The sequence below is a fragment of the Melopsittacus undulatus genome, chromosome 20 (genome assembly GCF_012275295.1).
Source record: "Melopsittacus undulatus isolate bMelUnd1 chromosome 20, bMelUnd1.mat.Z, whole genome shotgun sequence".
Classification (NCBI taxonomy): domain Eukaryota; kingdom Metazoa; phylum Chordata; class Aves; order Psittaciformes; family Psittaculidae; genus Melopsittacus; species Melopsittacus undulatus.
The window spans coordinates 61,299-75,158 of record NC_047546.1 but is presented as its reverse complement, the minus strand read 5'-3'; the positions used below and the strand labels follow the sequence as shown (position 1 = coordinate 75,158).

Genomic DNA, 13,860 nt, shown 5'->3' with positions numbered 1-13,860 from the left:
TAAGGAGAACGCACTGGACCGGGCAGAGCAGGCAGAGGCGGAGCAGAAGCAGGCAGAGGAGAGGAGTAAGCAGGTAGGGGGGGTGGTAGGAGCTGCTTCGGAGGTGGCTTCTCCTTGTGCTGCCCCACATTGAGCCCAGGCATAGGCTGTGGCATGTGGGACACTGCGGGATGGAGGAGGAGGGATGCGGTGGGTCCGAGCTGGTGTGGGGCAGGAGGGATGCTGTGGGGCAGAGCTCAGCCGCGATGGGGCAGGAGGGATGCTGTGGGGCAGAGCTCAGCCGTTATGGGGCAGAGCTCAGCCGCTATGGGGCAGGAGGGATGCCGTGGGGCAGAGCTCAGCCGCTATGGGGCAGAGCTCAGCCGCTATGGGGCAGGAGGGATGCCGTGGGGCAGAGCTCAGCCGCGATGGGGCAGGCGGGATCCGTGTGCCGTGACCGTCGGTGCCGTTGCAGCTGGAGGACGAACTCGCCTCTATGCAGAAGAAGCTGAAGGGGACAGAGGATGAGCTGGACAAGTACTCGGAGGCTCTGAAGGATGCGCAGGAGAAGCTGGAGCTGGCGGAGAAGAAGGCAGCGGATGTACGTGTGGGCACGGGGGGGGCACTGCGGGGACAGCGGCTTGGAGAGCGGAGGGCTCCGGACGGAGCCCACAGAGCAGCGGCAGGGCCTGAAGGGAACCCGGAGAGGGGATTGGGATACGGGATACAGGGATGGGACAATGGGAATGGCCCTGCCCGAGGGGATGGAGGTGGGGCTGGGGCAGGAGCTGCTCCCTGGGCGGTGCTGCGGTGCCCGGAGCGGCTGTGTCCGCCCCGTCCATGCAGGACACAGGGATCGGAGCATCCTGCGCTATGGAACGGGTCGGGAATGACGGAGCATCCTCGTAACGGGGGTGATCCCACACGCGGCCCCCCCCCCCCCGCGGCGGCTCCTCGTTTCCATGGCAACCCCCGGGACGGGACGGGGCGGGGCGGCCGGAAGTGACGTCATCCCGAACGGGGGGGGCGGGTCGGGGTTCCGGTGCGGCGGGGCTCGGCCGGGCCGGGAGCGGAGCATGGCGGGTGCCAGCACCATCGAGGCCGTGAAGCGCAAGATCCAGGTCCTGCAGCAGGCGGCGGACGGAGCCGAGGAGCGGGCGGAGCGTCTGCAACGGGAGCTGGAGGCCGAGCGGCGGAGCCGCGAGCAGGTACCGGGGACCTGCTCCGACGGGTACCGGAGCTCCTCCCTCCGATGGGTACCGGATCCGCAGCTCCGACGGTACCGGAGCGCCCCCCGCAGCTCCAACGGGTACCGGGAACCCGCTCCGACGGCACCGGAACCTCCCGCTGCGACCGGTACCGGAGCCCCTCCTCCGATGGGTACCGGAACCCCGCAGCTCCGATGGGTACCGGAGCCCTCCCCGCAGCTCCAACGGGTACCGGGGAACCCGCTCCGACGGTACCGGAGCCCCCCTCCGATGGGTACCGGAGCCCCCCTCCGATGGGTACCGGAGCCCCCCCCTCCGACGGGCGGCTCTTCACACCCATCGGCTCCCGGCGGCTGCGGGTCCTCGGTGGTGCTGGGAGCGGCAGGACCCGGGGGCAGGAGGGCAGGACCCGGGGGCAGGAGGGCAGGACCCGGCCTTCTTGTGCGGGGAAGAGGGGGGAGAGCCGCGGGGTGCGGGACGGGAGGGAGGAACCGGCTCCGGGGAGGGAGGAACCGGCTCCGGGGAGGGAGGAACCGGCTCCGGGGCGGTGCTGCTGCCGCTCGGGGCTGCTCGGGCCCTGCTGCCGACGGAGCCACTCCCAGGCCGGGGCCAGGCCCCGGCTCCGCTGCCGCATAAGGAATTGTGTGGCCGGGGAGGCGCTGGCGATGGACCGGGTGTGGGACGGGATCCCAGCGCCCTGTCCCGGCTCCTGTCCCGGCTCCTGTCCCGGCTCCTGTCCCGGCTCCAGCCCCGGCCCCTGCCCCGGCTCCTGCCCTGGTTCCTGCCCCGGCTCCTGCCCCGGCTCCTGCCCCGGCTCCAGCCCCGGTTCCTGCCCCGGCTCCTGCCCCGGCTCCTGCCCCGGCTCCTGCCCCGGCTCCAGCCCCGGCTCCTGCCCCGGCTCCTGCCCCGGCTCCTGCCCCGGCTCCTGCCCCGGTTCCTGCCCCGGCTCCAGCCCCGGTTCCTGCCCCGGCTCCTGCCCCGGCCTTGCGGGGCTCTGGAGGCAGCCCCGAGCAATGGGGATGCTGGAAGCATCGCAGCGCTCTGGCATTTCCTGTGCGGAAGGAGGGGCCGGGCTGGGAATGCGGGGCTGGATGGGAGCTGCGGCATCCCCGTGTGCGCAGGGCTCCCGTATCGTTGTGTGCTCAGGGCTCCAAGCACTGCAGGCTCCATCCCACGGGATGGGCTCACGGATGGAGCACGGGAGCTCCTCCTCATTGTGCTCCCATAGCCTGGAGCACGCGGTCCGGGGGTGCTGAGCCCCTCCTGGCCGGGGCTCCTCTCAGCCCTGCTCCCCCTGCTGTGGCCTTGGGCTGCTTTGTTACCACTGGGGTGTTCCATCCATGCCTGGCATGCACAGGGCTCCCTGAGGAAGGTCATGGTCCTGCCCTGCCTGCAGCCCTTATACCCATGCTCTGGTGCTTGTGGACAGCAGGAGGTTGGGTTCCCTGCAGTAGCTCATGGGGGTGCTGGTGTCCCCAAGGCATCCCCGGTGCTTGCCCTTGCCACAGACTGGAAGCAGACATGTTCTGGCTGATGGCAGAGCCGGCAGAGCAGCTCTGCTCCCACAGTGGGATGCTCCCTGCCTGCTGGCTCCTTGGAAACCCTGTTCCCATTTGTGGTGATGCTCCTGGCTCTCAGCAGGGACCCCAGCTCCAGTGGGTACAGCCGAGCCAAGGTGGCTGCCTCAGTGTCCCTGTTGCTTTGTGCTCCTTCCAGGAGCCTGGAGCCCCATAGCTCCCTGCAGGTTGTGCCCCAGCTCTGCAGCCCTCGAGCTGCTCATCCCTCTGGTGTTGCTGAGGAGAGGGATGCTTGAAGCAATGCCCATGGCATGTGAGGAAGCTGTCACCCGGCTCTGGGTGATTGGTGCCTGGCAGCACCAGGGCAGCTGCAGAGAGCTGTTAGTGTAAGGCAGCCTTGGTGCTGATGGCTTCAACTGTCCTGGCAGCTCCCAGTGACAGCAGGAATCCTGCAGGCTGAGCCTGCGGAGCCACTCAGTGCTGGCATGGAGCCTCTAAGGCACTGGGCCATACAATCATGGAATGGCTCAGGTTGGAAAGGAGCTTGAGGTCATCTAGTTCCATCCCTGCCATGGGCAGGGACAGCTCACACTAAACCATATCACCCAAGGCTCTGTCCAGCCTGGCCTTGAACACTGCCAGGGATGGAGCATTCATAGCCTCCCTGGGCAACCCATTCCAGTGCCTCAGCACCTCACAGGGAAGAATTTGTTCCTTAGATCCAGTCTAAACCTCCCCTGTTTCAGTCTGAACCCATTACCCCTTGTCCTATCACTACAGTCCCTAATGAAGAGTCCATCCCAGCATCCCTGCAGCCCCTTCAGACACTGGAAGCTGCTCTGAGCTCTCCATGCAGCTTCTCTGCTCCAGGCTGAACAGCCCCAACTCTCCCAGCCTGGCTCCATACAGGAGCTGCTCCAGCCCCTGAGCATCCTCGTGGCCTCTGGGCTTGTTCCAACAGCTCCATGTCCTTCTTATGTTGAGGGCACTAGAACTGCCCCCAGTGCTCCAAGTGAGGTCTCACCAGAGCAGAGCAGAGGGGCAGGATCAGCTCCATCACTGCTGCTCACACTCCTCTTGCTGCAGCCCAGGATACAGTTGGTTTCTGGGCTGTGAGCACACACTGAACCCAGCTCAGCTTCAGTTTCTCATTGACCAACACCCCCAAGTCCTCCTTGGGCTGCCCTGAGTTTCCCTTCTGCCCAAGCCCCTAGTTCTGTTTCAGGCTCCCCATGTGCCACCAGTGGCTGTAGGCAGAGCTCTAGGCTAGCAGTGAACCCCTCATCTGTTCCCTGCAGGCTGAGGCAGAAGTGGCATCTCTGAACCGCCGCATCCAGCTGGTGGAGGAGGAGCTGGACCGAGCTCAGGAGCGACTGGCCACAGCCCTGCAGAAGCTGGAAGAGGCAGAGAAGGCTGCAGATGAAAGTGAGAGGTGAGCAATGGATCTGCTCCCATCCTGACCAGGGCCCAGTGCCATCCACCCCCTGCGCCTCCCCCAGGGGGGGAAGGAGATGCCACCAAGGTTACCTGGGGGAGTTGTTTATGCAGAGCAGGTACAGAATGTGCTGGCCTTGAGTGGGTATCTTAGGACCTCAGGCTAAGGACTGAGTAAGTGCTTAGAACCTGAAGCTAAGGACTGAGTAAGTGCTTAGAACCTGAGGCTAAGGACTGAGTAAGTGCTTAGAACCTGAGGCTAAGGACTGAGTAAGTGCTTAGAACCTGAGGCTAAGGACTGAGTAAGTACTTAGAGGCTGAGGACTAAGTGCAGTGTGTGCATCCCTGCCTCCGAGTGGGGTGAAGGAGGTGGGTTCTGGGACACTGTTGACCTGGACTGCTGGGGTGGAGGCATCTCTGCACTGGCTCTGCCAGCATCCTCCCTGCTGGCATATGGCCCCTGCCCTGGTTCACTTCCAGCTGGCTGCTGTGCTTCACCCATGCCTGTAGTAAGCAGCCTGACCCAGCTCATGGCCTGCCATAAAGATGGACTTGGCTCTTCCTGCATTCCAGCCTGGAAAGCGCTTGGCTCAGCCCCTAAGACAGCCTTGTTCTCAGAGCACCACGTTCCCCTTCAGCCAGGAGCCCAATGAGCTGCTGGAGGAACATGCCAAGGAACAGCTCATTCTGAGCCATTGAGGTTGCTGTGCTTGTGTCAGCCCAGGGGGTTCTGCTTTCCTGTCCCCCCTCTGCACTTGGAGGTGTCACAGCTCATAAGGAAGCAACGTGGTCCAGGGGAGCGTTGTTAATGCTCCCAGAGCTCATTACACCACTGGCTTGAGCATCTTTGTTCTCTACATCTCCCCTTTCCATGCATTCTTTGGGCAGAGGCATGAAGGTAATTGAAAACAGAGCCCTGAAGGATGAGGAGAAGATGGAACTGCAGGAGATCCAGCTCAAGGAAGCCAAGCACATTGCAGAGGAGGCAGACAGGAAGTATGAGGAGGTGAGAGCCTTGGATGCTGTAGTGCAGCTGACCTGGGCCAGGAGCTCCTTGTCTTGCTGACAGGGCTTTCCTCAGCAGACCTGGCTTCCAGTGAGCTCCATCTGTGTTCTGAGGGGAACAAAAGGCTCTGGCAGCAGCAATGACTCCTGCAGCTGTTCCCTGTACTGCTCTGTGAATACAGAATCATCTTCCTTCCTCTTGAATCCTCTGTTCCAGGTTGCTCGAAAGCTGGTGATCATAGAAGGAGATCTGGAGCGTACTGAGGAGAGAGCTGAGCTCGCAGAGTCGTGAGTAATGTGCTCGCATGTACCTGGCGCATCTGTCTTTGCATGGGAACTAACACAGCATCCCTAACCTTGTTACACAAGGCCTGGAGCACAGGGTGAGCTTAGACCCTCAGAAGAGCACCTTGGGAGCACTCTTCTGCTCACAAGAGGATGAAGTCCACTGAGGATGTGGGGTTTGCCTTATGGGATTTGCCTTTTGGTGAATGCTTTGCCCCTTCACATGGAGGCAGCCCCAGTTAGCCAGCCCAGAGGATCCATCTCCACTGGTGGTCACCAGCACTGCGTTGTGTGCATGGTCACAGGATCCATCCACACTGCTAACAGAGCACATGAGGGCACAGCACTTGTGCAGCAGTGGAGGGCCAGGACTGAAGTGCATGGAGGATGCCCAAGGGCAGCACTGGGGCTGAGCTTGGCCCTTTGCAGTGAGCACTGCAGACCTGTGCAGTGCTGAGCAGTGAGCTGGGCTGCCTCTGCTTGGAGCACACATGCAGACTGTGGTGTCTGGGCACCTTTATGTGTCCAGAGGCTTTAGCTGATCCTTGAGGAGCTGCTCAGGTCCTGTCCTCTGGGCCTTGTCTAACAAAGTCAGTGTGTTTGCAGCAGTGCTTCCTGCCCAGACATGCATGTCATGACTGTGACTTCTCTGTGTTCTTCCCTTTCCCCTCTGTGGGTTGTGTTCTTGGTGCTCCTTTTGACCCTTGTCCCCACCTGGCTTGTGCCATCGTGTGACCGTCACTAACAGTCGTTGCCGGGAGCTGCGGGATCAGATGCGAGTGATGGAGCAGCACTTGAGGTGTCTGTCTGTTGCTGAAGCCAAGGTACTAACCTTCCCCTTCTGGACCCATTAAAACACAGCTCTCCGGGTTCTCTTGGCCATGGTTCTTCCCTCAGCTTAACTGCATCTTCCTCCTGAATGTTCTGTCCTCTGTGTCCATCACTGTTCCTGTCCCACTGGTGGTGGATCCAGGTCCCTGTGTCCATCGGAGCAAGTTCCCTCCTTACAGCAACCTGAATGTGCAGGTTCTCCTTGGGAGGTTCCAGGTCTGCTGCAGTTTGTGTTCACACCTCAGCTGCTCAGCCCAGTGCCCTGAGCCTGTGCTGGCAGAGGCTCCAATGCAGTGGGAAGGGAACTTGGTTCCTGCACAGGTGCCTCTGAGCAGGCTCCCATCCAACCTGATCCCAGCCTGTCTCCCTAAGAGCTCCTGCTCTCCCCTGCACATGGATTCACTTCTTTTTCTCCTGTCTTTCCCTCCCACTTCTTCTTTGCCTTTTTCTCTCCCTTTTCCTTACCCAACATCCCAGTAAATGTTCGGAGCTGGAGGAGGAGCTGAAGAATGTCACCAACAACCTCAAGTCTCTTGAGGCTCAGGCTGAGAAGGTAGGGCTGCGTGTCCAAGGGCCACAAACCTTTCCCTTGCTCTGAGGGGTGTGAGAGCAGAGCACCCACTGGGATGGAAATGGCACAGCCTTAAGCAAGCAAGGAGCCTGTGCCTGCTCCCCAACAGATTCCAGTGCAGGGCTGATGGGAGCTGTGGGGAGCCCAGTGTCCCTGCCCTCCCCTGGGGCAGGCTCCCATCAGCTGCACCCAGGTTTGTTGTGTGCATGGTGTGGGAGTCCCTGACCTACTTCTGTTGGACTGGGGTGGGGATGAGCAGCTCCCAGCTCCTGCAGGCACATGCACTGCAATGGGGGAGCTGTGGGACTGGGAGGCTATGGGGCTGCTGGGGGCTGCTGGTTGCTGACTCCTGTTCTCTTCCACAGTACTCCCAAAAAGAGGATAAATACGAAGAGGAGATCAAGATCCTGACTGATAAACTCAAAGAGGTGAGGGACTGTCAGGGTGGAAGGCAGGAGACTGCCCATCCTCAGCCCGATGCCTCTGGACCCAGAGCTGTGGTACTGATGGGCTTGCTTCTCCCTGCAGGCAGAGACCCGAGCTGAGTTTGCTGAGAGGTCTGTAGCGAAGCTGGAGAAGACCATTGATGATTTGGAAGGTACCTCTTGGGGATGGGAAGCCAGAGAGGATGTGGTGAGGAGGGGGATGCCAAGGGAAGCTCCCTTCCAAAGAGCTGGAGAGTGGAGATGCTCTGCTCCTCACTGCTTGGAGGCAGGGTTTGATCGTGCTCCATGGTGAGGCTTAGTGCCTCTGGGCTCGAGTTGTGCCCTTTGTACTGCCCTAAAAGCAGTCCCTGGCTGTGCTGTGGCAGGTCTCCAGCTCTCCCTTACTGTATCTGACTGACAGTGACAGGCAGCACAGCTGGTGTGTCCTGGTTGTGATGTCCTCAGGGATGTAACCGGGTTCCTCTGCTCCAGCATCACCAGCTCAAGGAGAGGAACACCTGAACTTCCCAGGAATCCCATAATAACACCCCTGTGTGCAGGAGCTCATGCGTGGGGCTGTTCTGCTGCAAGCCAACCACAGTAGTCAGTGACTGTCAAAGCAGCACCCCTGAAGTCTCACACTGCCCAGTGTCAGTCCTGGTTCAGGATGAAACCACCACAACCCCCTGCAGTAGGGTCAGCCTGTGCCAAGGATGGGTTGGTTCCTTTAGGCTGTCTGTGCCAGGTCTTGGGGGTTGAAAGCTGTATCCTACCATCTGCAGGCACTCAGGAGGGGTTTGTAGCTACAAATAGCAATGGTGTCAGCTGAGCTGTTCTAGAACCACAGCCAAGAGCAAGCCCAGCCAGGCCAAGCTTGGAGCTGCAAACCCCCCCTAAATCCCTGCATGCTTCCCCTGGAAAGGCATTGGCTGGGAGCTGGCTCTGGCCTCCAGCCTCGCTGATGGAGGGACCTGGTTTATGACAACTGACGTTGTTCCCTGGGCCTTGGGAAGCTGTTAACAGCATTCCCAGCTCGCCTGGGATGAGGCTGCAGCAGCTCTTGTGCTCCAGGAGTGCATGGATGTGAGTCCAGCACCACCTCGTCCTCTGAAGCCTGTCTGCTCCATGCACCTTCCCTGATGGAGAGCACCCATGTGGCCTGGCTTATCTGGCTGTGTCCTGCACAGTGGGAATTCTCCCTGATGCCCAGGCCTATAGGGTGATCAATGGCTCCCAAGCCTGATTCTGTATTGAGATTGAAGAACAAAGCCCCTGCATTGAGCTCTGGTTGGAGCAAGCTTCTCCCTAAGCGGATGGAGATGCTGTTCCCTGCAGCTCCTCCTGCCATTGGGGTTTGCTGACTTAGCTTAACTGTTGTCACCTCCTGCTGTGGTTGGAGTCTGGGCTCTGCTGCCCTGGGATGGTCCTCAGGCTGCTCAGACCCACCTCATTGTCAGGAGCTAACCTGGAGCTGGGATGCTCCATGTCCCAGTTCGGTGTCTCCAGGTCATGAGTCCCAGGCTGCAGGAGGAACTTCTCTGCCTTCCCTCATTGTCTCCCTTTTGTTCTCCCCCTCAACATCTTCCAGATGAGCTCTATGCCCAGAAACTGAAGTACAAAGCAATTAGTGAGGAGCTGGACCACGCCTTGAATGACATGACCTCCATGTAAATATGAGCTGGCTGGTGTTTGCCTCTCGCTTCAGCAGGCTTGGTGTGTGCTGTGGTCTCCAGAGGGGACAGGCAATGGCACTGCTGTGTCTGCGTTACTTCTACAGATCCCAGCCTCCAGCACTGGAGGCTTCCCTGCAGCATGTTCTCCATAGCTCCTTGGGAGCTGCATGTGTCACACTAAGTGCTCTGGCCTCAAAGGGTTCTGACCTGAACTCTCTAACTCACAATTCCCAGTGCCACTGGGACAGGCTGCCTAAGGTAATGTGGCTGCTGGAGCCACTGGGCCACGGTCTCAGTTCCTCCTGGAAGAGGCTGTGGATAATGCTTGAGTGTATTCCTTAGGAACTGCCATTAACAGGCTTGAGATGGGCTGGACCATGAGCTGATCTGTGGAAGTAGCTGAGCTTCTCTAGGTTTGCAACTTGGCTTTGTGTTGAGATTGCAGCAGGTTCTGCTCTAACTGCTCTGCACCATCCTGCACACTAACCAGGGACCTGACCTGCACAGGAAGAGCCCTAACACTAGTGTCTGAAAGCTCCTTAAGTCAAGCTTGCTGCCCACAAACACTTCAGCTCTCTTAAAACGAGTCTTCTTCTGTCTCACACAGATAAGTCTTGTGATTCCACACTTTGGATTTGCCTCTCTGCTTGGTGGCTTGTTCTGCATCTGCCTTCACACTCAGCACCTCTCTGAATTCCAGTGCCCTTTCCCAGTTACTGTGCACAGGGCATCCCTGGCAATGAATAATGTAAAGACACTGAAGCTTGACAGCACTTGCACTCGCTCCTAAACAAAGCTCCCTCTGTTTGACCTGATGTGCCAGACACGGCTGTGCTCTGAGGGGCTGCCCTTGCCATGGCTGGGACTATGTTGTTCCCATCTGCATATCTTGTGTGGAGCCATAAAGCTCCTTTTGTGTTCCTCTTGCCCCTTGCTTGAGCATGATGTCACCTTCTCTAAGGGAAACAGTTCTTGTACAAGTGGAATAGAAGGGCTGATGCTTTGGAGAAATGGCTTCCTAGTGAGCACTCACTGCTTTAGAGTACCTGTTTCGGTGTTGCCTTCAGAACAGTGTAACCCTCATCACCCTGGCTGAATACACACACCCTGCACATGCTGCAGTGTTCCTTTGGGGTGTTCTCCTGGCTCACAGGTGGGAAGTGCAGCTCTGCCAGCAAAGGGAAGGCTGGTGCTTGTAGGAGCTCCTGGAGCTCTTCCTGCTTCAGCCTGGCTGAGGACACTGCTCCCAGCTGCCTGCTGCCTAGTGCTCCCTGGCATTCCCAAGGGCTGGCTCACAGTGGGAAGTCACAACCCTCATAGGCACCAAGTCACTCGCTGGGTGTGTGAGCTAATAAATGAGCTGTGGCTGGTTTCCAGTTGGACAGGAGTGCTTGGGTGGGATGTGCTGCCTGCGGGGACAGGGATCCTTGCTTCAGGAATGAAGGCAGGGAATGGCTTGGGCAGGGTGCTGGGTGTGTGGCACTGATGTGCATCACTGCTGCTCTGCCCCACAAACCCACTCAGCCTCTTGTGACTGTGCCTCATGGGTGCCTGGCACAGACTCTCTCCTTTCTGGCTTGGTTCATTGCCCAGAGCCCGACGAGCCCTTCGTGAGCAGAGCCCTGATGAGCTGGGACCTGTCCCCTGCTTCCCTCAGGTTTGTGCCTCTCTTCTCCATACAAAGGCACCAAGGGAGTGTGGCCCAGGCAGGCTGAGCTGCCCCAGCCCCTTTCCCTGTGCTGTGGGTCAGGGCTGTGCTCTCTGCTGGTCCTGGGGGCAGAACCAGCTTGGGAAGCTCTGGCTCTCCTCGAGGATGGGCAGGAACTGCCCTGTGAGCACAAAGCAGGTGACAAACCTGCAGCTGGATCAGAGGGTCTGGATCCTGTGTCCCAAGCGCCTGGGGAGGCTCCCAGTTCACAGCTCCTGTTGCTGGCACCGGTTCACCCTTGTGCAATGGGCTCATGGGGAGGACTGGGAGTGGTGGGTTCATCACTTGCCTTGTATGGAGCTGGTGGCTCTGCTCTTGCACCCGAGTGATGCAAGTGAAGGCTGGGGCAGGTCCCTGCTGGGTGGTCCATGGATGAGGGGTGATGGGAGCTCTGACCCATGGGTGCAGGATGGGTGCCCCGAGCTGGGCTGTGCTTGCCAGTGCAGCTGACTCCCATCCCCTGCCACTGTGGGGATGCTGGAGCCTGTGGCTTAGTGCCCAGCTCAGGGTCAGCACAGAGGCCCCAGGCAGCAGCAGCTGATGTGCAAGGCAGGGTTTTGTACAGGCCAGGATGGGATGGACCCGTCCCATGTACTGCAGCTTCTGTTTCAGCTGTAATGGGCCATAAGTTGTTGGCTTCTCTGGCCCTTGCTTGGTCTCTTGGTGGCTTCAGAGAAGGGATGAGCAGCATTCCCACCTCCTGTGTGTGGTGCTGATGGGAGCTGGTGAATGTGGCTGGGGGAGACACTGGGAATGGGGACATGCTCCATGTGAGCAGGTCTTGTTCAAGAGGAGGCTATTCCTTCATTGAAAGCAATGGTGGGGATCCCCTGCATGGGGTTGTATCCCACTCATGGAGTCCTGGGACAGGAGCTGTGCTCCAGAGCTTCCTCTGCCCTAACCCCAAAGCAGATCCTGCCTTCAGGCCTTGTCTATGTGGCAAGTGAAGTGTGTCCTCGGAGGAGCATCCTCAGGTTCAGGGATGAGCTGCTGCCATTTCCTTCCTCTGTCCCTGTTCCAGCTCTCACAGGAGCTCAGGTTAACACTGCAGGACATGGGTGACTGAGGAGGTGCCATTAACCATGCTCCAGTCCCCATCCCCACGGTGGCATCTGCCCCTTTGTGGCTGCAGACCCACATGTCTTGTGCACTCGCTGCTGTTCAATAGGGCCCTTGGAATGAATCCTCATTACTTGGGTTCAGGAAGGTAACCTCTGTTCTTAGTGAGGGAACCTTCAGGCTTGGCTCTTCATTGAGCATCCTCAGTCCCTTATCCGGGTGTCCTGCCTGGCTCCCCCAGGAGGGACCCAGGGTGAAGTTAGGCTTCTACCTGCTCAGAGCTGTCCATCAGGTGCTGTGGCTTCATTTACTGCTAGCTGAATGAGTGCAGGACTCCTGCTGCATGGAATGATGGCTTCTAACAATAAACGACTGAGTCCTGCTCTGTAAACCACCTTGAGTCCTAAATGGTGGAGGGGAAATGCTTGTTCCCAGTGTTGGGAAAGCTCTTGGCCATCCATGTACAGCATGAAGCTGTCCCTTGGAGGCCTCCTGCTCTGTGACCATGGGGAGGTTGGGGAGCAGCCCCAGGACCTGCCTGTACCTCAAGGCCATCTCTCCACAGCCCCAGCGAGTCCATGTCCTCAGGGATCAGGGTGGGCTCAGCTTTGGAGTGAAGCCTTCCTAGAGCGCTGCTTCCTGACCTGAGCTCCCGTCCTGGCTTAAGGACCATGTGAGAATCGCCTGTAGTGTCAGTCAGACTCGCACACCTCGCTCCTCCTCGCTGCTTGCCTGCCCTGCACTGAAAGCAGTCCCTCCCTGCTGCTCCTGCTGCTGGGCAGTACTGGTCCCAGTGAGCAGCTGGGGCTCTCCATGCTGGTGAAGGGGGCACAAGCGGTTGTACCTGTGGGGTGGTTGGGGTGCCGGGAGGTGTTGAATCCCGGTGAAACCATCCGCATGGAGGCACCTGCATGTGAGGCACAGCCCCGAGGGCTGCCCCGGAGCCAGGGCACTGCTCTGGGGGGACACTGGGGCAGTGCCTGTGCCCTGCTTGCCATGGCTGAGGCATCTGGTTCTGGTGCTTACCGGTAACTCTGGACTCTTCCTTCCTGCCAGATAAGCTGAAGTCCACCAAAGAGGAGCATCTGTGCACGCAAAGGATGCTGGACCAGACCCTGCTAGACCTGAATGAGATGTAATGGATCCCCACACTGCCTGTGCCACACCATGCCCGGCTGGCCCAGCCGCTGCTGGCCTCTAACCCTCGGGACCTGATGCTAACCTGACCAAAGGCAGCTCTTCCCCCTTGCCTTGGGTTAGAGGCCATCACCGGCTTGGGCAGAGCTTCAATGTCATTAAGGGAAAGGAGCAATGCAATAATGTTTGGGAGCATGTTTTGAGGTGTACACATTTTGTAAGTACCTTTCTTTTTGTAGTAACCGGTGTGAACATTCCAAGTAACCAGTGAGGCTGCTGAGCTGCACTCAGAGCTCTTGGCTTTACCATTGGGTATGAACCTGTTAACCAGCTCTGGGTCACCCTGCCTTGGCCAGGGAGGGAGTGAGGGGTGGCTCATGGGTCTGACCATGAGATGATGGGGATGGGGATGTGAGCCCATTGGGCCTGTTTGCCAAAAGAGCAGTTCAGTGTCTCAGCTTTAAGGTAACTGGTGTGGAGAAGCAACCCAGGTGGAAGGAGACTGGAACAGGCACTTCCCTGCCGGTTGAGCCTGCACAGGGGTTGGTTCTCCTCTCCCCCATCACTGTTGGCCACTTCTTTCCCCTTGGAGAAGCCACAGCCCCTCTAACCCTTTGCTACACTGACTTTGCCTTCCCTGAGTGCTGATGCACCAAAGCTTCAGTGCTCGGTGCTGGTTCCATTCAACAGCTCCAGTCCAACCAACAGCCTTGTTCTCTTGGGGCAGCTGCTGCTGACCCTAAGGGATGGGCTCGAGGCCTTCTCCCCTGGCCAGGAGTGCTCTTAGTGTCTTAATGAGGTTCAAGCCATCTTGCTGTGCATTGTGTCGCTGTGGGGTGTGAGTGTGGGACGTGTCAGGCTCACAGTGTGTAGCTTCCTGTGTAGGCATGCGGCCTGGCTGGAGCCGGTTTGGGGCCACACTGGGGAAAGATCCTTATCAAGTGTTTTGATACTAAATGGAACAATTGTCTTACTGTCTTTTGAAATAAACCCCCTCCCTCCACACTGCTGCGGAGCTCCCGTCTGTG

At 58.9% G+C, this 13,860-nt stretch overlaps 1 protein-coding gene across 6 annotated transcripts; it reads left to right on the top strand.

Moving 5' to 3' along the window:
• The first annotated feature begins 1,014 nt into the window (after positions 1-1,014).
• TPM3 (tropomyosin 3) lies at positions 1,015-13,837 on the top strand. 6 transcript variants are annotated; one of them, XM_034071283.1, is made up of 10 exons: positions 1,015-1,187; positions 4,003-4,136; positions 5,027-5,144; positions 5,361-5,431; positions 6,737-6,812; positions 7,196-7,258; positions 7,359-7,428; positions 8,844-8,922; positions 10,522-10,585; positions 12,261-12,745. In XM_034071283.1, exons 1-10 carry the CDS (start codon positions 1,056-1,058, stop codon positions 12,321-12,323), a joined length of 870 nt encoding a protein of 289 aa, XP_033927174.1. In that variant the 5' UTR covers positions 1,015-1,055; the 3' UTR covers positions 12,324-12,745. The 6 variants fall into 6 exon arrangements, with proteins under 6 accessions (XP_033927174.1, XP_033927175.1, XP_033927173.1 ...); XM_034071284.1 differs by lacking the exons at positions 10,522-10,585; positions 12,261-12,745 and adding an exon at positions 12,752-13,837; XM_034071282.1 differs by having other exon boundaries at positions 10,522-12,745.
• Positions 13,838-13,860: the final 23 nt, after the last annotated feature.